We start from the raw sequence: 25,281 nt of genomic DNA, 5'->3' as shown, positions 1-25,281 counted from the left end.
AAACCTCCTTATCCTAAATTCACTCTGTTGTCTCTTCTTTTAGAACATTTGGTACTTGAGGCACTAGATTTAGATTTTTGCACTGTTTCAGTGCAACTGGAGCATTATGAAAGGACAAGAAGCAGAACACTATGATTTTTCCCTGTGTGTGCATGCATGCACATACATGCAATTCTTAGGTGAGGAAGGGTGGATATTATATTCTGATGTATACATATACTTCAGCAGGGAAAAATGAAATATTCCTTGATACGCATCACAATATGCTGCCATTTTGGAACTCATTTTTGTTGGGCTTTGTAATTTTAAGGAAATACAAAATGTTTGGATTGTGAGCTCTAGCTTGATTATCCTTTTCAGGGATTTATTGTGACCAGCTTTTTGGTTGAAAGTTTTTTGAAGGTGAACCATATTTTCATCCTGCAGAGAGCAAAGTGATGAAGTAAAAATACTTATTAAAATTAATGTTGCAAGATGACAGTTTAAATTGCTGTATTATCCCTTTAGTTTTCATTTGGAAAAAATCTTAAAATTGATACTTCCATATCACTGTCCATTTAAAGTGCAGATTTCTTTGAACACCCTTTCTGATACAAATTTGAAGTTTTTTAACAGCATACTTCATTCTGTAATGCTGAACATCATGTTGCAGCCAGTAAGCATTAGATCTAGTATTTGTAGTTTGCAAGTGTGTTGGTCTTAAATGCATTTCCAGCATACTCCTCCTAGCTTTAACATAAAGTCATCAAAATAGTGAGAAAAAAGAAGTGTTTTCTGACAAAGTATTTATTTGCACTACTTATGAATACTGGAGTTTACTGGGACAGGGTTTTTTCTCACCATGTGAGGTTTACTTGTGTGTGAGTAGGTACATACATTTGTCACGTGTTGACAATCAATTGCCTCAACTGTGTGTATACTGTATGTAAATAGGAACGTATTTTTCAAGATTAAGGGGGAAACCTGCATCTTAGTGATGGTAAAGCTACTCTGCAGTAAGGTGACCCCAACTCTAACTGCTTTTTGTCTTCAGATACTGTGTGGTTTGTTTTACTTCTTTAATGAAGTTTATTAGTGTTCTTGGAAAATTTTAGCTCCAGGGAAATTTTCCTCAATATTTAATGTATAACATGTTCAGAGAATTATATTTTGAAAAATTAATTTTGGAATAGATAATTCTATGCTATGGCTGTATTTTAACCTAAGAGTTTGAACTTGTCCTATTTTATCATGAACCGATGGCTATCTCCTTTAAGTGTTCAGCATTTTAACTTTGGTCACAAATCAGACATTTTTGTTTATCTCGGCTTACAAATTTAAATTAATTTGAAGACTAAGAGAGAACCAAGAATAACTTTTTGAATAAAATCATAAAAATCAAGCTGTACAGTATAGGAACTGTGCTCATAATCCTAGACGAGGTGTGGAAAATAGAATGGATTATGTTTGAATGAAATGTATGTGCTGCACACAAAACAAAAGTACTTTGATGTTAGTAGATCTAATAATCTCATCCTTAAATTCTCTCATTGCCAAAGATATTGCTACCTTGGCATGTTTAATATAACCATTAAAGCCATTAGCTAGGTGTCATTTGTAACAACCATTTATATGATAAGAATAGTTTTCATCAGAACAGTAAACATGCCCCTTTTATTTCAGTTTCTTGTTTAGGATGATAGCAGGACAAAAGTTGCAGAGTATCACTCCTTTTCAAGCATGCTCAGCAAACAAGCCAGCTCCTTTGTACTTGTATTGCATTCTTGATTTATATAATTTTTCAATATTTTGTATTTTCTTCAGTATTTGAAATGCTATTTGTTTCTAGCCTATGAGCCTTAATCTCTGTTCACAATTTTTGTTTCTTCCTCACTGGCACGGATAAACTTTGCTGTTGAAAGCTTTTCTGTAGGTGATTCAGGGTAGTAAATCATGAGATGGGTGTTGTGCTAGCAAATACATGTATCAGTCTGTCAAAATTTGTATGTCATGACTAGCTGAAGAGACAAAATACTTGCCTGCTTCTTCTACAGTTGTGGAAGATGATGGTGAGTTGTGAACAACTTGATTTGTTCCTGAAAACAGTAAGTGGATTTTGTAAGACTGATACTTATGAGGTTTTCCACATAGTCATTATGAAATTTTATTTAAATCTTGGAACAAGATTTTAAAACAACAGCCAACCATTTTAGATAAACTTGTCTAGTAAGTTTGTCAAGTGTCAAGGCCTGTGACATTAAAAGTTCAGAAGTAAGCTGTGCAAGTCTTAAGGGTACCTTACAGCTTCAAGAAAAGGATTTAGTAAAAATCTGTCCCATGTTAATAATCTCTTTTTGAGATTTAATTTTAAAAAAAATACAATTTTTGCTTCCATGCTTTTACTTATTTTTCTCTAAGCTATACCTTTCCCTGATTTTTTTTTTCAACTGTGTTCATCGGATTTTACCAAAGGTAGTATCTGAGGCACCAGCTGAATTTAAAATGGGTCCATAAATTATCCTTTCTATCATAAAGGATTACTAAGGTATTCCTGTGAGGAGCTGTTGATGGGAACAGATGTATATTAAAACTTTGTACACTAAAATGTTGCCCTGTATTTTAGCTTGTGCATGATGAGCAGAGTGATGAGATCAAGTTTTATTGACCAGCTACTTGGTGGTGAGCTCCCAGTGTTTCACAGTGTCTAAGATGTAAACAATTTCTTTGTAATGCAATGTCTTTGCATTCTGATACAGTTTTTTAATGAGTGATTAATAATCTTCTCAGGAGCCAAAATTTAAATTGCTCTAAAATGTGGCTTAGAATTCTCGCAGGTTTTGATTATAGAAGGTAAAATGGTCAGGGGAGATTTTTGTTTAGAAGTATCTGCTGGTAAAATGTCTCTATGGTGCTTTGTCATGGAAACTTCCTTACAAATCAGTAGTGAATCCTGTGTTTGAGTCCTCATCCTCCCCAGAACTGATCACAAAACAGAAAAAGTAGAGCAACCTTTTACCTTTCGTTCTAAAACAAGTACTTGGAAGTAACAGAAATACTGGCTATTGACACTGTTCTTTCTGTTCAGACAGTTATTGTTGTTGTGCTAGAATTTCATGTTATTAGTTTATGAAAAATGCAAGTAGTAAAAACTTTGTGGCTTCAAGTATACAGTAGATGTGAGTTAACAATCACTCAGGATAAATCAACATGTCAAAGTATTAATAGATTCTTAGTACTGGGGTGTGTGGTGTGTGTGTGTGTCAGTGTTCAATGATTACTTTGAAACAAGACTTCTGTTTTCTTGCACATAGTGCATACTTTAGGGGTGGATATTACTAGCTGGTTATTTATGGACAAATACCATATGATTAAATAAAACTGAGTCGTTTAACACTTTTTTTCATATTGAAGATTCCAGGAAAAAGCTAATAAAGATTTTTAATAATCAGCTACTCTTAATACATTTTAGATTTACTATGGTAGCTTTTATTTGCTATTAAAAGACCCCAACAACTAAATTGATATATACCCCATGCTGCATTTTTTAAATTTGTAATTCCTGTACTTGACAATGAGTTTTTTGATCTGTTTTCGTCCTTGTAAGAATACAGGATTTGCTCTCTGTTTTACTAGCAAAAAGAAACATTCTGCAAGGGTTAAAAGATTATTTTCTTACTTTTTTCGTCATACCAGGTTTGTTTCTCTGAACTAAGGTTTCTGAGGATTTTTACTACTTTAGCATTATGTAATCTCATAGAAGGAGCATAAACAGCACGTAGCCCACTTCTTGTGGACACACAGGCTAGGCAAAAGGACATGGATTGGTGGTGTGAGCCCCTCTTCACCAGCATAGCCCTGCTTGCTGGTATGAACCCCAGATGTTCAAGATTCGGTACTGGTGAAGGACTAAATCAAACAGGTTTTTAATAACCGTGACCTCTGCTGTATGATGTCCTTTAACCTGGGGACCAGGGAAAGTCTTCATTCTTAGTCCTGAAGAAGGCACATATTGAAGATCATGTTATTGGTGCATGTAAGCCATTATCTTAAACTGTCTTACTGAGCTGGTTCATGCTGTTGACTTGTTGAAATGTGAAATGTAGTTACTGTTGACTTTGTAAATACCTGCCAGAGAAGAAATATAATTATTTTAAATCATTGTAAATAGAGATGTATAAAACTCGACACAATCTGCAATGCAGAAAAAAATTATATATATATATATAAATATATAAAGATGTTAAATAAATATCGTGCTGTTTCTGAACAGAAATTAATACTTTGTGAATTGCTGGATTTAAAAGTGTGATTCACGCTGGTGAGGGTGGGACGGGCCGTGAGGGGAGTTCTCCCCAGGGAACTGTGAGGGGGGATCTGGTGGGGGCCGGGCTGTTTCCGTACGGGGTATGCGGCGGCTTCGCGTCGCCACAGCGACCCCGGGCACGAGCCCAGGGGCCCGCGCGCGCGCCCGGCGGCGGAAGTCCCGCCCTGCCGCTGAGGCGGGCTGGGAGGAGGGCGCGGGTTGGCCGTGACACAGATCACTCAAGGCGCGGCGCTGCCTCGGGGCGGGCCGCGGGGCCGTCCGCTGGCGGCCACGTGAGTCCGGTTCCGCCTCCCGCTGCTGCCGCCGCTGCCGGGGGCGCGGGGAGCGGGTGGGACCCCAGTCCCGCAGGAGCGGCGCCGTGAGGGGTTGGGGTGAGGTGTGAGGCGGGGCCGGCCCGCGTCCCCCGGCGGCGGCGCCCCCCGGCGGCGGGGCCGCGCCCACGTGACGGGTGCCGCCATGAGTGGGCCCGAGGGGACGCGCAGCAGCCGCCGCTCCCTGCAGGTGAAGTTCGTCCCCGACGAGGATGTCCTCAAACACATCGCCGACGACGCAGGTACAGCCAGCCCGGGCACGGCACAGCCCAGCCCAGCGCCGCCCGCTGCTCCCAGGACGCTGGAAGAGGGGTCCGAGCAGCCGCGGCGGCCGTCGGGAAAGGGGCTCTGCAGCACCCGAGCTGGGTGCTGCAGAGCCTCGCAGCAGGACGAGGCCTCCGGAGTCATTCTGCCCCGCTTGACCCCTCCGTGGAGTGTCTCTGTCCCAGCCCGGCACTGGACAGGCTGCAAGCGGGGCGGGTACGAGCTCTCGATACGAGCTCCCCCCGCAGCAGCGTGTACCGGGTGCCAGGGAAGCGGCACAGGGAGCTGGGGAACTCTTCGGGCCTGACACTCGCACTGTCAAAGCGGAACGAGGCTCCAGGTGCTTGCTGTGGGAGTGTTTTGCAGCAGTTCTGACAACTTTTAAGGTGGGGAACCTCTGTGGAGATGCTTAAAACTTGCCAGTACAAGGCACGGAGCATCCGGATCAGACTTCACTGCTGGTCCTGCTTTGAGCAGAAGGTCATGCAGACGGTCTCCAGAGGGGGCTTAGCCTAAATTCTCCCATGAGTGTACTGACAGCCTACAGGCAAGGTATTTTCTAATTGCTCCCTTTCTCTAGGAAAGATAAGGGTTGGCAAGTACCATCCCCTTTGCATGCAATTTGATACTGTAATGCGTGAGTCACTGTCATTTTTCCCAAACTGTGGAGATGGTGTTCGCTGAAATGGGGGTCTTGCCCTCATGGATTGCAGGAGCCAGCATTTGTGGTGAAGGAGGGATGAATGCCTGTGGGGTCAGCTACTGACCAGCTGTTGTTTTAGCAGGACATCTCACCGTTGAATTTGTTTAGTAATTTGCATAACAAGAACCTGGTCTCTAAGTCGGGTGGTTGCATACTACTGCAGTAGAAGTAATGAAATAGCAGGAGGTTAAAGCTTTTGTTGCAATTCTAGGTACTAAAGTACGGAAGGACAAGGCTCAGCTGAGTGTCAGTATGAAGAGATTTGTGAAGAAGCTTGAGAGTATTTCTGATAACGAAGCTCAGGAGATCCTGGAAGAGAAGAGCTATGTTGCTGCTCTTGGATTGTGTGCCCAAGGTATTACCGGGGAAAACCTAACACAGCTCTGACTTCAGGAGATACTTGCAGTGTTAAGGTTGTACAATGTTGGTGAAATTGCTTTTGAGGGCTCAGTCTGCTCTGGTTGTGCTTGTGGAAAAAGAAGAGAAGGTTATGATTCTAGGATTTTATTATGATACTTGTTTTGTAACACCTGCAATATAAAGCCAAGTAGTGAAATGTTGCATTCCATCTTTCTCAGGTTGGGAATATTAGCGGTGTTTTTAAAATAGCTGTGAGTAACATTTCTTTTCACAGATCCAGTGGGAAATGGCTCAAATATAAGTGGTGGTGAAGTTTACTCATTCCAGACTCCCAAACGCTCCAGTAAAATGGCAGAGCTGGGTATGTTTTGCTCTTTATTTTCTCTGCAGGCTTAAGAGAAGCAAGAAGAAAGTGGCAGTTCCAGAGAGGGTGGACTGTTTTGGTTTAAATAAGATGTTTGAGCTGGGTTGTCACTGTTTTTTCTCACTTGAAGAGTCTTTGTGTGTCCAGCACCATATGAACTTCCTTAGTGTTTATTTGTCACAGCTAATGATACATCCTACAAAGGATGATCAGAGGGAGAGGGATCATTCTACTGTATCACTGTACAGAAACTGGTTCTGGTACCTCTTAGTTTCTGCTGTGTCTTGGGAAGTTGTGTGTTTCCTATCTTATACCTCCTTCTGCAGCAGGGTAGGTTTCACTGGTGCTCCCTCCTGGAGCCCTGACTCAATTTGGAAACTGAGGGATGTCATACAATGACAGCCTGTTAGTCTCAGTGTTGTTCCATGGAATAGGCTGTTGGTCATACAGTGGTAGGGACTGTTAGCAGGATATGGTGACCTTTCATATTTAGATCAGTCACTTAGCTTCAGCTTGTACTGATAAGGAGAAGACACAGGTAAATAGTTCCTCCTGGGGAACTGATGTGTTTGCTATATCTGATGATCCATTATGTCCAGCTGAGCAGTCTTAAAGGACTAAGCGAGCCTGATCAAACCTTGCTCTAACTCAAAGACATGTGGTCTCCCAGGGAGCAAAAGGTGCTCTGCCAGTGCATTGGCCATATTTGTAAAATTAATTAACTGATGAGCTCAGCCTTTGAAAATCTTTGCTGAGGATTACAGCCACCATTAGAAAAAAAATAGAAATATCTCGTTCACTTCCTAAAATAGCTGGAATTAATATGTAGAGAGCATTTCAGGTCTATGGCTCCATTTCTGACTAGCCAGAGCTGGAAGTTTTGTACCTGACTTGTCCTTCCTTCCCCTTCCCCTATTTCCTACAGCCTCTGAATTAGCCCAGACACCAGAACAGAAGGTGGCACCCGATCACTCCAAGTGCTCTGAGAAGATGACCAAAACCCCTCAAAGCAGCAGTAAGTCCTGTGATGGTTTGGAGAACTGGAACTGAGTGAATGGGGATTATGTTTCTATTTGGGTGGTGGAGTGGGTGCTTGAGTTCCAGCTTCTGTCATGTTGGAGCGTTTTAGTCAGGTTAACACCATAGGCTGAACTGTTTAATGTGCATGGCCTGTGCTTCACCCAGCTGTCAGGTCTCTTCTTCTGTCCTGCTGCTGTAGAGGAAACATGAACTTCTTTCTCATCTATTGCTGTGACATTTAACAACTTCCTCTCTGTTCAACAGAAATACTTGCACTTGAGAGAGTTATGAGCTGGGCTGGTGTGTTAAACACCAATTGGGTAGGACTGTGTGGGTGTTCTGTGTAAATTCACACTTTATTATATAATATATAATACCTGGTGCTGCAGGGGGAAATACAGATGGGAGAAGTCAATGCATGGCAACACTGGCAAGAGCATGTGCATTTGTGCTCAGAAATTGAGTCCAATGTGCTCAGGGAGAGAACATTAGCTCATTTTTCAGCCTCTTTCCTCCTGCTGGAGTCTCTTCCTCTTTCCTGGCCTCCCAAAGCTGTGACCACAAATTAAAAGCTGCCTTCTGTGGTAGTAACATTGACACTTTTGTGAGCTGACACAGGCAGGCTGCTGGAGCCACCACAAACTCAGATCTAGAATGCAAAGAAGAAATTTATTTTTATTATGTTCCCGAAGCAACACCTGGGCAGAGGCACGTGAGTGGAGATGTAGGCACTGAGTGGAGATGCAGGCACCTTTAAGATTGGTCCAGTGCTAGAGAATCACCAGCCTGCTGTTCACACTGGTTTATCAGTGGCTTTGTACATGTGTGGTTTTCCCCCATGCTGTGATCTTCACTGTGTTCTGATCTTCTCTGTACCAGGGCAGGGCGCTCAAGCCTGTCTGCTAGGGTGCCTCCAAGCCTACCAAGCACCCACGTTATCTACACACAGATGTTTTATTTCTCAAAGCATACACAGGGTAAACAGCAATAGACATGGTGTATCTTTTTTTCTACATTGCTAGTTGAGTCTTTGCTATCCCCAGCTGCATGGTCACTTGAGTGTATTTACAACTCTCCTTGCCAGTCTTCTACTTCTAACCCATTCCTCTCAGCAACTCTCTTTGTTCTCTCCTTGCCTACCTGTGAGGAACTAGAGGCTTCCCTCATAGGATTAACCATCCAGGGAGCTGATATTCTGGTGCAGTGTACCTTGGAATAGTGAATGCCTGTTTATCTAATGGACCACCTTGTGCCACCATGTTGAAAATATGCAGTACTCTGTACAATGCTGTTTCTTTCTTTTCAGAACGTTCAAGTTCAAACAAAGTGCAGCAGAGGGTGAGTGATGACTTTACATTGTTTGGATTTTGTTTTTTTCCCCACTTGAGAAACTTGAACTGGCCAATTACTACAGTTTTGGAAAGAAAGGACCTTGAAAAGCATAATCCAAAGTAGAGATGTCTCTTCTATTCCACCCAGACAGGAGTAACTCAAGTGAGAACCATTTATCAGGACTATGGGGTTGGGAGTCAGTGGGCAAATAGTAGGTTTGACAGCTTAATTAGCATGAGTGGAAACTATTTCCTTGAATCACACAAGTGAGGATGCTAGACAACCCCCTAATACACAGTTAAACTCATAGCTTACCAGTTTCTCACTAAAGGAAGAAACAGCCCTAATTGTAAGAAATGCTGTTAAAACAGGAGTTCAAGAATTGCGATGCTGTTCAGTTTCTGACTTACCATTTGTTTCTAAAAAATAAATTGGGATAACGGGTGGATGTAAGTTGATGTTGTGTTTTGTGACACTACAGAGAGATACAGTCCAGAACTGCCAGTTGTGGCTATAGAGTGAAAGAGTTGGCTTTCTAAAATGGTACAGCATCATAGCAGAAATGTATGCACAGCTTTTCTGGCATAAGGTTCCAGGATGAGATACACCTGAAAAAGACATGCTGTTTGGGGATGCCGTATTCACTCCTTGATGATTTCACATCCACTTTGTTAGGATCAACAAAAGTGTTTCCTAAGTATTGCAGACTTGATCCAGTGTCTGAGTCAAGCATGTGCTTTACACATGGGTAAGGAAGATGTGCCACTACAACTTGATGAGCCAAGGCAGCTTGGGTTCTTTTGCTGTACTTCTTCTGGGCTTAGTATCCTGAGTGGTCTTCTGTCATTCTAGTAGTTGTTTTCATAGAGGACTTCCAGATGACTTTGAGTAGACAGCACGATGTGGAAAGTGACTGCTGTGGGGACTGAAGCATTTCCAGTTTTTCATTGCTTTGGTTGGACTCTTCCTGAGGAGCCAGGATTGGCGCTGTGGTTGGAGATTTCACAGTTTTCTACCCTCCATCTTGAGTTTAAAGAATTAAGCCCCTTGTCGAGCTTGATCCTGTCTCCCTCTGAATGTCAAAATAAGAACTCTCCATACTTAACCGTGTCTGCTTTCCCAATTTCATGTGGGCTGAAATAGTTTGGAAGTGTAACCTGTCTTTGCTTGGCAGAGGGTTGTTTAAAGGAGAGAGATGTTTCTTCTTCTAAAGCATGTTTTTTCTTTGCTGTTCCAGAGTAAAAAGAAAGAATTTGTGTCCACCACACCTTGCAGACTCAGAAAGAGACTAGCAGGTAAAGATCAGCCTTTGCAGTCAGCTCTCACAGTCAGTGAAGCACTGTGTTCAAGGGAGAGAGTTTTCCTGTTGAGCTTCTGTCTGTGGTAGCAGTGTGACTAAAACAACCTGATTCATGCTGCAGAGAGTGTAGAAATGTCCTTAAGGAAATGTAGGTAGACCTTTTCCCTACAACTGATTGTTGCTAAGGTGAGGGGTGGAAGGGTTAGAAGCACCAAGTTACTGAACTTCAGTAACATGATCAAAAGAGACAAAACTTTGAGTGATCGAACCTATGTTGATATTTAATGTGGCCTGATTGCTTGAACCAGGCATAAAACTTTTTGATGATGGCTGGGACATCCATGTCAAAGTATTTCCAGTAACCAATTGGCTAAACGTGCTCAGAATGAATGCAGTGGAGAGTTTAGTACATGGTGTTCCATCTTCTATTTCTTTTGCGTTGAGAGACCAAGACTGAGCCAGATTTCATCAGTGCTCTTCAATCAGCAGTGCTAACAGAGGTATCTTTCTACAACTTTGTTTTGCAGAGTGTGACATAGAGGATACTCAGCCTGCATGATTGGCATTTGGGAAAACTGGCATAGAGATGCTAAGAGAAATAGGGAATTCCATTGTCCATTTTTAATCTCTTTCTATGGTACGATTATGTTTCTTAGTTGGTATCAAGGTATCAAGCTTTACTTAACAATACTTCGTGATTCTAGAACTGCAAAAGAAATTGCCATCTGTGTTTGCAGTTCTCCTAAGCATTGATTTTACCTTTCTGTGAATATATTTAGGATTCATGTGCTTGAAAAACATCTAGAGAATGTGTGTGAGATGGTGCAAAAGGAGTTCTGTGTAAGAAGTCATTCCTAGCTTTTAACTGTAAAATTTATGCTCTAGCTCCAGATCCCTATTTAGAAAGTGAGAGTGAGTATTCAGCTTCTTGCTCAGAGGAGGAGGATGAGGAAGATCAGAAAGAAGTCAACATTGTTTTATCAAGTCAAAAAACTCCGGGAAAAACTAAGGCTGCATCTACACCTCCTCCCAGAAACAGCCTAGCCAAAAAAATTAAGGATCAAAAGATGGTGAGTGTGCAAAAATAAACCCCTGAGCTAGCAAACATGAAGGGATCTATAGTGACAATAAGCTGTTAGTGACCACACCTGACTGTGGGGAAGAACTGCTAAACTCATTTCAGATCAGACCAGCTGGGCTGGCTTTTGCTGTACTTTTGAGTAATCCCTGTTGGACAGGCATCATGTGAACCTGTGTACTAATCCAGTTTGTATCATTAGTAGCTTCAGAAGGAGAAGTCTAAGATGTCCATGGAGCAGGAGACCTTGTATTGAGACAGGATGAAGAAATTGATTCCTGTAGCACCAAAAGGAGCACACATTACTGTTCTGGCTTGATGTTCAGCTTAATTGTCTTACTTTCTTCCAGCACCAGGGATCCCCACACCACCTAAGAATTACTGTTATGTTATTTCTCTCAAAATCTCTTTTCTGCCTCTCTCTTGAGGAAAGAATTATCTGACTAGGTTAGCTTTGGCAGAATGCTGGTAGAGAAGCCATTTTTGCAAATATTTTCTGTCTTTCTATTCATCCTTGCTTTATGTCTCATATTGGCCATCTTAGGGAGGGTAGCTTGATAGCAGGAGGAGTGTTGCTGATCTTGCTGTCCTTTTGTAGGGCAACCTGGTGGAGGAATACTTTGAAGCTCACAGTAGTTCCAAAGTGCTCACTTCAGACCGAACACTGCAGAAGTTGCGGAAAAGACGATTGAATCAGGTACAGTTCGTAGTGAATCACGCAACTCTCACAGTTCTTGATTTCTTTGAAGATTTTCCTCATCAAAATTTGCTGATGTTGCTATTTTCACTTTATTTCTGCTGATTACAGGGTCAGTGGTAACACTGATTTAGGTAGCAATTTAAGCAGAATGTTTTCTACTGCTTCTCTGAGCAGGGACAATGCCCAGTTGTTTGAACCTGGGACAGTAGGGAAAATGCAGGGAAAAGGCACTATCAGGTGAGCTCACTGCTGAAAGCTGCAGTTACCAGAAAAGGTTTAAGTTTGCTTTTGGGGGAGGAAAAGAGGAGAAGCAGAATTGTAGAGATTTGCTTTAAAACATCATTTTTGTCAATGAAATGGTAGGGGGAATTACAAACTGTCGTGGCTATTTATGTGTAGAGGAAATCAAGAGAGCTGATTTCATCTGAACATTACTGGGTCAAGCCACTTGCAGAACTGGGACAGCTCTAAATGTTGTCGTCTGGTTTGTTAGATGTACTTTGTCCCTTTGCAGTTTCTAGGAGACAGGAATGGTCTAATTGTGGTGACTGTGTTACTTTATTTTTCTCCATATGTCACTTCCACAAGACAGTTCAAAGCAAGCAGTTGTACCCTACAAGGACAGGTGCTGGGGAATTGTGTAGAATACCTGGAACTCTTGTGTCTGTGACTGCTTTTTATACCCATTTGTGTTTTAAAAGATGGCATATATGCAGACTGCCTGATGCCTGTTGTTGTCTGGAGTTGCTGCCCAGAGAAACATCTGGATTCTTAACAAGTTCTTTTGTAACAGCTCTGGAAGGAAATCAAGGCTTACAGTGTTAAAGCTACTGCTGGCTTCAAAGTAGTTGAAGGCTTAGCAGTTCTGTCTCTCAGTACTTTGTCTGCTACATTGCAGTTGCCTTTCCAGTGTAAACTGTCTTCTACTGCAAGGGAGTGGGAAGCAAAGCTGTTAAAATCGAAGAGGAGAGGCTAGTATAGGTTTGATGCTGGCTATCATGCTACTGTTCTGTTTAAACATCAACATTACAGCATACCTTTAAAGCTCAATTAATCCTTCAATTCTTGATGCTTTTGAAATAATACTTTTTCTACGCTGAGCTATCAACTGCAAATTATTTCCTTTCTGCTGAATTTTTTTTTAAGATGGTGGGGATTTTGAGCTTTCTCTTGTAGTGACAAACACCTGAACCATTGCTAAGCATGTTGATTGGAGCCTTTGTTCCCATTAGCAGGGATGTGATGTTGTATCTTCTTGGTACAGTGCTTGGTGCTGTGTGTGTCCATTTTTCCTGTAGTGGTTTTCCCATACTTGGCAGGAAGAGAAAAGTACACACTGTGGGGTCTGTTCTAGTCCTAGTCTAGCTGCCATTTCCCATAATAAGGTTACTTAATCTCTGCTTTGTGTGTCCAGTAGCAAAACTGTGCTTAGGGGGGTCTTCATGGGAAGGAAAAAAACCCTAACCTTAAGCTGAGTGCACTGACAATGAAAACTATTCTGTCTGGATAAGGGAGCATGCTAGAGGGTGTTTTAAGGACTCCAGGTATATCTCTTGTTTCTTCTCAGCTTTGAATGACTGTCATCTTTCTCAACACAGCAAACACTGCATGATCTTTTGAAAAAAGCTCCCCTTGCCTATGCTGCTGAAATTAGAGACCTTAACCAGCAACATGAATCCTTGTTTTCCAAGTGGATGCTGCAATTACAGTAAGTATCCAAGGAGAATCACTGAAGAAGCTTAGTAAAAAGGCACTGCCAATAAACTTGCCCTCATGTCGGTAACATCCTGTGGATGAATTAAGGAGCATCTTTTTTTCTTTGCTTAATTTTAAAAGTAGGTGACATTAGCTTAGTTCAGTGCTTCCTGTAGACCAAATCAGATCTTATAACTGCTTGAACTGAATGTCTGAAGTGCAGTGAAGTTGCCTTCTACCTGGCTAGTTTGCCTGTGCCTCTCTAAACCAAGCTAGAGGGCACTCACCAACAGGGAATATGAATAATGAAAGAACAGGGAAAATGAATTATGAGAAAAGTGTCCTTTGTGAGGAATCATTTTTGTTCACAGCAGCAAGTTAGTAGTGAGTATTCCACCACCACCATCTTCAGTCTGTGGCTGTCTCCAGTGGTGTAGCAGTTAACTTTAAATGCTTGTGGTACCTAATGGTCTGGGCATGAATAACCTTAATGCTTTTAGAAACACTGGCAATATAAATTTTATTTGGCTTTGTGTGTATCTTCATGGGAAGGAGAAAGGTAACATTCAGGAAAGCAAATGGAACTATAGAGACCTTGTGAGATTCTGAAGCACCTTAAAGAAGGCAGACCACCAGCTCTGAAGTTAAGTGCTGAGGCTGGAGCCAGTATTGGTGAGGAGAAAGCCCCTTGGAAGTGTTTGCAAGGGAGTGGAGTTTAAGGAAATTTGTGGTCCCTGAGGAGGGACAGAGAGTATGAAGAAGACATCAGCTTTGCAAGTTGGAGAGTTGCAAGAGGGGGAGTTCTCTGTGGCTTGGTGATCGGGGCACATGATTAGAGATGTATGTGGCAGGACAGAAAGAACAAATCCCTAGATGACAGTGAAGGCAATGACAGCTGTTGAACACTTTGCCTTTGCCCAGTGCTATTTGAGTAACCTGATACTCTTCTTTCTGATCAAGATAATGCTTTTCCTGCTTCTCAAACCTAAACAAAGCTTTGTGATTCCTTTGTGATTTCCATCTATCCTCTGATGACCCACCCCTGAGAGTAAAGACATGCTTAAGATTCAAAAATGCTCATTGGTCGAAAGGAATGACAGAAGCCCGAGGGTCCACAATCAATCAGAGAGTTTTATTAGTAAATCATACACTTGGCATGGAAATTGGTATGTTAGTCCCTGACCTACTATATAGGCACACAGCACTGGGTTTTGGATAAAGGGGCAGGGTGAAGGGAAAAGAGAAACTGAAGAGGTTAATTTAAAAGAGGAGAGATGAATTAAAAAGTGAAAAATAGCTCACCAGCCCTTGCTCCACCATTGAGCCAGCTGAGGGGATGCTGATCCTGGATTCAGCATTGAGCCAGGTGATTGATCCAGCTGTATTTGTTCAGCTGATGAGATGTCCAGGGTCTGGGGGCACCGCCTGGACTTGTGCAGGGGGGTTGCCTTTTTATGGACAAGGTTTCTCTGCCCCAAAGACAGATTTCTCCTTTTCTATGCTAATTAGTTATGTACAGTCTGTTCTTTTAGGCCTTTCTGGAAATGGGCCAGAGGGCTTTGGAGGTCTTTGGTAGTCCCAGTCCCACCTTATAGTCCACATCCTCTTGCTGTCAGTCATTCCTGTGCTTGCACTGTACTTTGTTGTTCTTCTTCTCATGGAAAAGTGCTGCCTTATTTCCACCTGGGCCCCCTTCTCCAGCCAAAATTTTCCTCACAGTGTTAGTAGCGGTAGTCCTTGGTTATTACCAGCAATTCTTGTCTGTTACTACTTGGTTGGCTTCACAGGCACCTGGCTATTGGTGTTTGGGACATACTGTCAGCCAATTACCTTCTGGGAATTGAGAGCTCAAAAAGATCTCACTCTGGACCACTGCTTGTAGTGTTAGAGAGTGGGCTTTAGTATGCATCAGCCCCCCATAATGGAGAGCTCAAAGGGTCTCACTTTAGACCACTTTTATAGGGACACAAGACAGTGGGCTTTAGACAGAGTAATTTTTTCATCCTGGCCACAGTTTGAGTCAGTAACTTTCTTTGAAGGTTCAGCAACCGAAATATTATTCCAGCTGGATTGTTATTCAGGTAAGAAAAGTAAGTTTTAAGGCTGCTCATTAAAAAATGGGTGCTCAATAGACAATGTTAGTTCCTGGGAACAGACAGTGTTTCTGATAAGCTGGAGAGGTGTTTAGTCTAGATGCAGTTCATCGAGGCTGAGGCCTAATGAGCATTTCCCATATCATAGGGATGATAGAGGCCTGAGAGAGGGTGAGAGATGCAACTGAAGTCAGCTTTTCTGGGTCTCTACAATTCCATACCATGCTTTCTTTATGCTTTCCTGCCTGTTTTTCTGTGGAACAATTAGGATACAAAATATCCATGAGTATGGACTAATTTTGCTTTGAAATTGTGCCTGAGGATCAGAGTGGAAAACCAGTATGAAGACTTGCTTTTTTTTCTTGTAATTACTGTGACCTTTAGTAAACATGTAATATAATCACTGGTGAGGGGATCCATGTGAATGTTGATTACCATTTCATACCTGAAGTTGTAGATCTAGTATTCTGTTCATAGTCAATAGCATTTTCTTCCATAGATATTTTGCTAAATTTGTGAGCCTCTAGACTGCTAAAATGATTCTTTTTCTAGGATGCATTTGCCAGGTTTCAGATTCCTTGTAGCTAATCTTATTTATCAGCTGTAAGCTTAAGGTAAGCCTGGAGTTGACAAAATGTGAAATTTTTGAAACCAAGATTGCAATGGATCATTTTGCTTAATGAATGTAGGGACCTAAAACCAGACTTGTGCTTTTTTGATTTAGTGTATTTGCTCACTTTTCTGCAGCTTGGGTTTCAATGTTGTGCTTTATGGACTGGGCTCAAAGCGTGATCTGTTGGAGAAGTTTCGTACCTCTCTGCTCCAGGATTCTGTTCACCTGGTGGTTAATGGATACTTCCCCAGCATCACTGTGAGATCTGTAAGTGTGGGAAAAGCTTGTGGGTTTATGTAATCATCCTGTGTTACAGATACTTCTAGAGTCTTTCAGTGTAAAATGTTACGGAAACCTGCTCCATCCTGTAGCAACAGACTCTGAATGAAGTACAGTTCCTCTGTCTTTTAATACTTTGAAGAAATTATCCCATGCATTTTCCAAGGATTCCAGTACTTTCTGTCATTAATAGATATTCACCACCCTAAAGTCTTGTTTTATGTCACTGTTTTGAAAAGGGGTATAATTTTTTTGTTTATGTTCGCTGTTTTAGGGCTTTTATGGTAAAAATCAGATTGTCTCTCACAAGGCATTCAAAGGCAGATTTTCAGAGCCCTTCATAAGGAGCTCCCGTTCTGTTTTTCAGATTCTCAACTCCATCACAGAGGAGGTTTTGGACCATACAGGGACCTTCCGCAGCCCCCTTGACCAACTTGCATTCATTATTAAAAGGTTTAAAGAAGGTAAAATGATTAGCTTTATGCATAAAAATGTTAGAGTCTACTTACTGTTAAGAGAGCCTGGACATTTTCTTTCCTTATAATTTTTATACATGCAAGTTACAGTTTCTTAGTGTATTGTAGCTAGTGTACTTTCTTGCTTGTAATTTATGAAACGTATGAAAACATGCATGCACCAGGAATATATGTGTACATACATGTGTAACAACCCCAGGTAATCTGTTACCACAAGACAGTGTTTTACAGCAGGACAGCAGGTTAGAATTGGTTTCAAAAGCAAAATTAAAAAGGTATTGCCTCAGAGAACGCTTGCTGAATTATTTCTGAATGTCTGCTTCACTGCCTGCATATTCATACACAAATTGCCATAGAATCTTAATTGTGCATGGCATGAGTGTTTCAGTGTTTACATTCTGTTTTTCATCATTACCTTGTGAGTATTTCTGGTGCGACTAAGGTAACAGTAGTTCCCACCTGAATGTATGTATGTATGAATGTAAGTCAGTCTTGCAGTACACTACAGCTGATCTAACTGATTTCCATTGGCAGGCAAGTATGTATTGATTTGCACAAAAACTAGTTACAGTTCTAGGACTTTTTCTGGACTCAGGAAACAGTTGTTCCCTGGGATAAGTACAGCAGCAAGAATCTAGCTGGAAATTTTACCATCTATCATTTGCATTATCTGAGCTAGGTCTCTGTAACTTTTTTTCAGAACTTGTTAAAATTTTCAATGAAGTTATTATGCTTTGGATCCAACCTTGAATAGAAAATGCATTTTTACTGTGAGGAGAAGCTTAAAGATCCCAGTTGTGTAAATCAAAAGCAGCTGAAAAAACTGTGCTTAGACTTCCATTCTAAAATATATTTCAGTGACCTTCAATTGCAAAAAAAATCACAGCTAAAAGGAGAATTCCTGGTAAAGCTGTGAGCAAGTGGAAAGTGGATTATAACAGAAAAGCTTAAATTGAAGAAAACCAACCCTGTAGCTGTGATGACAGTGAATTGAGAAAAACCCTTTTAGGTGCTCAGAAACACCCAGTATAGGTTCAAACTAAGCTGTACAAGGAAGATGATATTGGAGTGATGGAATAGATTTGTACTGTGCTGCACTGGGAATGGGAAACCAGCCTGTGTGCAGTTTCTTTGATTGGTTCACTGCTGTTTTTTCTGACCTTGCAGATTCATCTTTAGAGCTCTATGTCCTCATTCATAACCTGGACAGCCAGATGTTGAGAGGAGAAAGAAGTCAGCAGATGCTTGCACAGTTATCCTCCCTGCCTAGCATTTACCTCATTGCCTCTATCGATCACATCAACGCTCCTCTCAGTGAGTTCCCTTGGGCCTGATCTAGAAAAGAGAAGGATCTGTGTTCTGCTTTGGGACTGCTAAGCATGTTTCATAAATTCATGTATTGCTTACTGTGTGTTACCATTACTTAGTATGTATTACTGTTGATGTGTAGAACAGATCTGTTGATGTATGTATAGTCCTGATTGGGAGTGTGGCTGTGCTGAACCAAAACTGTATAAAGATACTGAGAAATACCACTAATCTTAATATACAAATAGACTCCAGGCTTTTGGCACCCTTTGATTTTAGGAACTTACTGAACTAGAGATTGGATGTTATGTCTGTCATTGCATCTAAACAATTTTCTTTTATCAGTCAGTGTTGTGGGCAAAATGGGAGCTTTAAACAAAGTTTATTAGAGAAACCCTCCTGTTGAGCCAGGAGGTGCAGAAAGGACCTCCTTCCTTTCTAAACTCCTTCTTGGAAAGGATTTAGGTGCGGCTGGAACCAATCTTAGCCCCAGACTTAGTTGCTGCTTTATGTTAAAGGATTCTATAGGTGTAATTGAACTTTGTCTCACAGAATTAAGGATGGCAAAGCAAATATACTTAAATAAATTATTTACTTATATTGATTATGATTAGACTAAGAGATCCTAATCAGAATTACTTACTACACAGTACAGGTAGCTGTAACTGTTAGTGTAGTTCACTCTTTTTGAAGCACTATTGAAGCAGTTATATTAAAGTTAGTAAAAACAATACAAGTAGAGATTGATATTACTCACCCATACCAACAACCATGGGCAGATATCTTTTGCTCAGGCTTTAGGAGTAACCTTGAGGGGTGTCCCCACTCAAGGGAGGAATCTGCACATCCTCTGAGAAGAGTCTCATTTGAGCTATTTTACCCCCTCTCTAGGCAGAGCATCCAGCTATTGCTATAAATTGTTTGCATACTCCTGACTCTGGAAGGAATTATAATGTATCTATAAAGCTGCTGTGGAAAAGGGATGCCTGCAAATGTTTTGTTGCAGAGAATTTATCTTAGTGGAACTGCAGTTACCAGGGTCTGTGTAATGTGATTTTCACAAGCATAGATTGTTTCCTCAATCCTACAGCAGAACTACGTGCATTTTAATATTGCTCATTTAACACCTTAGAAAACATAAATCTCCCAATTTTGTCTGCTGTTTCTTTTCTCTCTGTCTAGTGTGGGATCAGGCAAAGCTGAGTCTTTATAACTGGCTTTGGTATGAAACAACCACATTTAGTCCTTATGTGGAAGAAACATCTTATGAGAACTCACTTTTAGTACAACAGTCTGGATCTTTGGCTTTGAGCTCCCTAATGCATGTCCTGCATAGCCTCACTCTCAATGCTAGGTAAGACACTCTTACACTTTACAGTAGCACTTGCCAAGGACCCAATCCTTACAATCTGTGTTTTCTGATAAGAGTGTTCGAGATGAAGATGGTAGGACCTGGGTTCCAATTGATTGGTTACTTTAAATTAATGGCATTTGGGTAGCAAACCTTGTCCAGTGATGAGGTTCACAACCAGGTCTTTGTGCATAAGGCAAAATTAGTTAATATTTTCTAATGGTGGGAATTTTGGGTTGTTGTTTTAATTACTATTATTTTGATTTTCCCCTTTCCTCCTTTCTCTTAGGGGGATATTCAGACTGCTTGCTCAGCACCAGCTAGAGAAAAAGGACAATCCATCTTATCCAGGTAAGTCCCACCTTTTCTCATCTGTTTGGGGTGTTGCTGTTCACAGCATCCCTGGGTTTTGGTATACAGGTTCCATGTCCAGCAACAGAAGTGCTGGGACAGTTGTCTCAGTGAGGCTCAGTGTCGTTCTAGTGGTACTTTGTCTGACTCAGACAGGAAATCAATGGACTGGCTGGTCCTAAAGTACTGCCTCTTACATGCTTAGACATGACTGAGACCATTCCTGGGGAGCTGTGGAGTAAAAAATTAAAATGAAGACTATGAATTTGCATAACTTGCACTTAAAGGTGCTATCTAAATGGCTTCTGATGTACACCTGCTTTCTAGGATACATGTGGACTATTCTGTCACTGTCTGTAATAGGTGTTGCAGTGGTTACAAATAACATTTTAATGGTAAAGAAAGCAAGATAGAGGAGCTGGAAATTAAGAGAGATTAACCATTTTAGGAAGTGCATTTAAAGTGCTGTTAAAATTCCTTTAGGCAGCAGGGCGACTGGAATGTTAATTCCAGCTGTTTTCCATTAATTACTGAAGTATTACTTTGGCTGTATACTTGCATGAGCTGATGTTACTGTAGCCACTGTGGTCTAAGCCAAAGCAAGACTTTCAGGTGGATGATATGTGGTGTTATACCTGGAAAAACCTGACAATCTTACTATTTCAGTTTCTTGTTCCTGCCTTTTTCTGTCTCCAGGGCTGTCTTTCCAGGACTTTTACCAGCAGTGTCGGGAGGCTTTCCTTGTGAACAGTGACTTGACACTCAGGGCACAGCTGACAGAATTCAGGGACCACAAGCTCATCCGGACCAAGCGGGTGAGTCCAGGGAAGAATTCTGGATGTTCAGCCACTTCAAGTAAGAAAGATGCTTACTTGCTACTAAGTGAGGCTGTATTGTTTTAAGCACCTAGGAACTAGCAAGGGGCTGAAATTCTGTAATTGCAGCTCTTTCCATGCCTCCAATTTGTCAACACCCTTTACATGGATAGAGGGCTGTAGAAACACAGTGTGCTTTGGTTATTCAGCAGCCTACATATCTTCTTCTTGAAGACTCTCTGAGAAGTAGCGGACTATGGAGCCTGCCAGTCTCCTTCCGATAGTATTACCTGTATTTCCGTAAGGAAAGAATGCAGACTTGTCATAATAATGAGGCAGTATAGCAGTACAAGATATGGGAACACTGTGTTGAAGAGCTTTGTAGTGTCAGACAAGCATAACCCAGCAGAAGATTTCTCAGTCAGTGACTTTTCTCAGTATTTGTGCATTGCCAGTGTTGCTCCAGTGAAATATTCCAGGTTTTCAGTAATTCCAAATGCTGTCCAGATGTCATCCAGACTGCATATAAATGCTAGCATTGCAGTGCTGTCTAGTGGCTTGCCTGGCACTGTACACTGGTGTTAACAATGTCTTTGCATGTCTGTTCTCAGGGAGCTGATGGTGTGGAATACTTACTAATTCCTGTCGATGACAGTACCTTGACCGACTTCTTAGAGAAAGAGGATGAAGATGTGTAACATCTGTGTCCTCAGTGTCTACAGCAATTGCTCTCAATGGTTGCTGGAGAGGGGCCTGTGCTCAGGTCTCTGTCTCCAGCCTCACAGCTGCTGCACTGATAAGTAATAATTCTGATGAATCTTGCTCATTGTTCAACTACTTCAGGTAGTTTGGAATAATGACTTCTGTAAGCAAGGCCTCTCTTGCACTCTAGTTGGATTTGTCTGCTTTGTCTCTTAGCTCAGACAACGCCTTCTTCCTATCTGTGCAGCCAACCTTACAGCCAGAAAAACAAACTCAGTGAGACTGTGCCTTCTGCCCTCTACCTCAGCAGACATGAGGGTTTTATTGGAGCAATTTACTTGGGAAGGGCAATCACAAGGTGGTCAAGAGCTTTAATTTGTACTAGGGGTGCAACTTTTCTCAACTGAGTGCTGTCCAGTACTCCTTTACCATTTAGACAAAACTAGCTTCCAGTGTATGAAGACAAGATTTATAATGCTATGAGACCTGCCTTGACTGCATGAGGAAAGGAGAATACTGGTGGGTTTGGGATGTTGTGAGTAACTTAGTAAATTCTGGCAATGAAATTGAAGGACTTGCCCCAAACCCACATCCTTTTATAAGATTTAGATAATGAAAGTTATGATGGACTCAAGTCATTGCCTGCTACTTTCCAAGGTGCAGTCCAGGAATATGAAGGGGCTATGAAGCTCTTTTGTTTATTTTTTTAAAGCTTGATTGTATATTTGTATTGTTTACATCAGGAGTGTCCACTGATCCTGGAGGAGGCCTTAAATGCCACTTAGAAGCTCTCCCTTTTTTTAAGCCCTTAGAGGTTGGGAGACTGCCGAAGTTTGACATATTTTCTTCAATTCTTTTTTTTCTCAGTTATGTGGGAGGAAGCTCTATAGTTCCATCATCCATAGTCTGCCAGCCAGACTTCAAGGGACTCTGTATGCCTAATATTTGATAGCTGTGTTACAGCTCAGTGTTTTAATAGTTCAAATCAATCAAATAAAGTACTTTATTAATTTTCATTAGCTTGTCTTGTCTTCCACAATCTTTTTATGTTATAGGAAGATAAAGATCCTTGTGGCAATTATGCAAAATCTTCATTTTCATTGTTATGTCAAATATCTGCACAGAAGATTTCAAACTAGTTAGTAGAAGTATTTTACATTGTTTCTTATACCAAAATCAAGAATTGTTTGCCTGCCTTTTAATAAAAGTATATAGCTTTTGAAGAGAACCAAAACATCCCATGGAGTGATAGTTACCTCATCTGCTCCTCACTGACAGAAGCAAGAGGGATGTATGGCTTGATTCTTCGTATAGGTCCTTTACTTGGGAAAGAAGAAATTACTTCTCAATTCGCAGCATACTGAGGTGCCTTCATGGTATTGATAAGAATGATGACCTTTATATAGCCTGGGTAGCTTCAGATAATACCACCAGTCATCTCTTTCCACTTACATTTAAGTGGAATAAGACATGCAATTATTAGATAGAGACATTGCTTGATGAGACACTTTTATTAACTTAAAAGGATAGTGCTAAGATCTTTCCAAATTTCTAATGAAATATTTGCCATCCAGAGATGGTAGGGTATGATACTCTGAGATTATTTTTTCTTAAAAAAACAGTCACAACAGAAAAAACTAACTTGGAAAATAAAACTCAGTTTTATTACTTGTTCAGTTTTAGTAATCCTGTAATTAAAAACCAGTTACAGAAACTGTTTTAAAAGAAAATAACAAAGGCACATGATTTTATAGCTTTGTTAAGGAATTGAGTTTTAACCTTCCAAAGCTTTTTTTAATTGAGAGTCCCTCTATTGAAAAGCCTTAAAGCTGCATTAGTGGTAGATCATGCAGTTGAATTACTAGAACCAACTGTCGCTGTTACCCCCAGAGAATGGCGAAATCATGACATAAGTCCAGGTCAGATGATATGGCCGAAGTGACCTTGTTTAATCACCCATACCTTTTATAGCATGGTTTGCAAAAGAGAAATTACATGATTGGCCTTTTCACTACCTCCCAAGGTGATAGGTTGAGCAGTAAGACACCCATTTCCAAATATTATTCTTAGAGAAGGAAAATAATTTTCACAGTTCTCAAAACAACTTGCAGGTGTAGAAATTGTTTACATTCTCTTAAACTGTTGTCCATCCAGTTCGCATGAGAATGAAAGCTTTCACAGAGAAGCTGTGAGAAGCTGGATTTCTCTAACTACTTTCTTATGAGAAGGAAAAGTTTCACGGGAAGATTCCTCTGCTAGCCCTTGCTAGCATCCACAATTCCCCCTTTTTGTTTTAAAAGGACCGAAAGGTCGTGTTTGTAATCCTCTGTGGGATCCCGTGCAGCAAGGAGAACAAACACAGCATAAGGGGTCTGTTTAGTAATGGCCAGTTACCAAACATAATCCAAACCAGATACTAATTTAAGGCAGGCAGAGGGATTCTTCAGCAATGCCATGAGAAATATATCTAGTGAACCCAGTTATACGTCCAGTCATTAATTCTGAATAGCCTTAAGGGCACTATATTCTGCATAACATTCTGACTCCATAACACAAGAAACTTAAAATTCAGTCTCTGTTAAAATTCAGTCTCTGCTTGTAGAAGGACCAGGCTGAGGGTTGACATCCTGGTCATCATCTGAAGAATCATTCAGTGGTTGATCTGCATTCTGGTCATCATTTGAGGGTTGCCTTGGAGGTTGCCTGTTCTGCTTCTGGTGCCACAGGCGTGCATCTCACATGCATCTTGCAGGTAGCCATCGTACCCCGGTATCTGTGGAAAGGCAAGCATACCCACGACCCCAAGCAATGAGCTCGTGCGGGCCTTCCCACTTTAGTGAGGAGGTGCCATACCCAGACTTTCTCTCGAGGCAGGTGCGTCTTGCCTGCAGACTGCAATGAGAGAAAATGATTCAAAATAACAGGATTGTTTGAATTTGGTGGCACTGTAGGGTGATTAATTGTATATAACGCCTTTTCTAGTCAGCTCTGTGGGGTCTTTCTCCATGCATTCCCCTTTTTTGTTTTCTAGAACATGCTTCAAAGTACCATGAGCACGTTCGACAATGGCTTGGCCTGTAGGAGAATGCGGAATACCCAAAGTATGATCTGCGCCCCACAGGTGCAAGAACTGCCGTGTTTTCTGACAGACATAGGCAGGGCCATTATCGGTTTGCACAGAAGTAAGTACGCCCAAAATCGCAAAAGCGAGTCTCCAAGGGGCGATGACATTGTGGCCTTTCTCCCCAGTATGAGCAGATGCCCGCATAGCTGAGGAGAACATGTCAATAGACATGTGCACATACGTAAATCTGCCAAATTCAGGAATGTGTGTTACATCCGTCTGCCAAAGCTGCAAGGCCTGTAGGCCTCTGGGGTTTACCCCCGATGGCAGAGGTGCAGCGAGTCCGTGACAGCACAAGCGCTGACAATGTCCCGAGCCTCAGCTGGCGTTAGGTGAAACTGCTTTTCCAGACTATGTGCACTTTGATGAAAGAAATTGTGCGATGCCTTGGCTTGTGCAATTTTATCAGGCTGAGGAGCTACCCATGTAGGGTTAGCCAACATGTCAGCCCTAGCATTACCCTCTGATAAAACCTGGCAAATTGGTGTGACTTCGAATATGCAAGATGTAATATGGATGTACTCGAGCTTGAATCGTATGCCACGAGGCTTCTAATAGTGAAAACAGAGCCGCATTAGTCACTTCCTTCAAAAGTGAACAACCTAAGCGCTGAGTTACGTCTGCCACATAGGCAGAGTCAGTGACCAAATTCAAAGGAACCTGAGAGAATTGCTGAAAAGCCACGGTAACAGCCCTCAATTCAACCAGCTGGGCTGAACCTGACTCATGGCCTTCCAGC

At 41.5% G+C, this 25,281-nt stretch overlaps 1 protein-coding gene across 1 annotated transcript in view; it reads left to right on the top strand.

The window, feature by feature from the left end:
• LOC138113618 (hyccin 2) overlaps positions 1 to 22,434 on the top strand; it is a 69,474-nt gene extending 47,040 nt beyond the window's left edge. The window contains exons 12-26 of the mRNA XM_069022141.1: positions 5,793 to 5,936; positions 6,216 to 6,302; positions 7,231 to 7,320; positions 8,632 to 8,663; positions 9,895 to 9,952; positions 10,843 to 11,027; positions 11,634 to 11,732; positions 13,334 to 13,443; positions 16,271 to 16,403; positions 16,783 to 16,879; positions 18,059 to 18,205; positions 19,382 to 19,553; positions 19,840 to 19,901; positions 20,598 to 20,716; positions 21,328 to 22,434. Coding sequence (XP_068878242.1) covers positions 5,793 to 5,936; positions 6,216 to 6,302; positions 7,231 to 7,320; positions 8,632 to 8,663; positions 9,895 to 9,952; positions 10,843 to 11,027; positions 11,634 to 11,732; positions 13,334 to 13,443; positions 16,271 to 16,403; positions 16,783 to 16,879; positions 18,059 to 18,205; positions 19,382 to 19,553; positions 19,840 to 19,901; positions 20,598 to 20,716; positions 21,328 to 21,414 — 1,622 coding nt within the window. The 3' untranslated portion in view covers positions 21,415 to 22,434. The remainder of the gene's footprint in view (positions 1 to 5,792; positions 5,937 to 6,215; positions 6,303 to 7,230; positions 7,321 to 8,631; positions 8,664 to 9,894; positions 9,953 to 10,842; positions 11,028 to 11,633; positions 11,733 to 13,333; positions 13,444 to 16,270; positions 16,404 to 16,782; positions 16,880 to 18,058; positions 18,206 to 19,381; positions 19,554 to 19,839; positions 19,902 to 20,597; positions 20,717 to 21,327) is intronic.
• Positions 22,435 to 25,281: the final 2,847 nt, after the last annotated feature.

This window comes from Aphelocoma coerulescens, chromosome 7 (assembly GCF_041296385.1).
Source record: "Aphelocoma coerulescens isolate FSJ_1873_10779 chromosome 7, UR_Acoe_1.0, whole genome shotgun sequence".
In the NCBI taxonomy this organism is placed as follows: domain Eukaryota; kingdom Metazoa; phylum Chordata; class Aves; order Passeriformes; family Corvidae; genus Aphelocoma; species Aphelocoma coerulescens.
The sequence above is the reverse complement of the archived record's forward strand: the minus strand, read 5'-3'. Positions and strand labels throughout refer to the sequence as shown.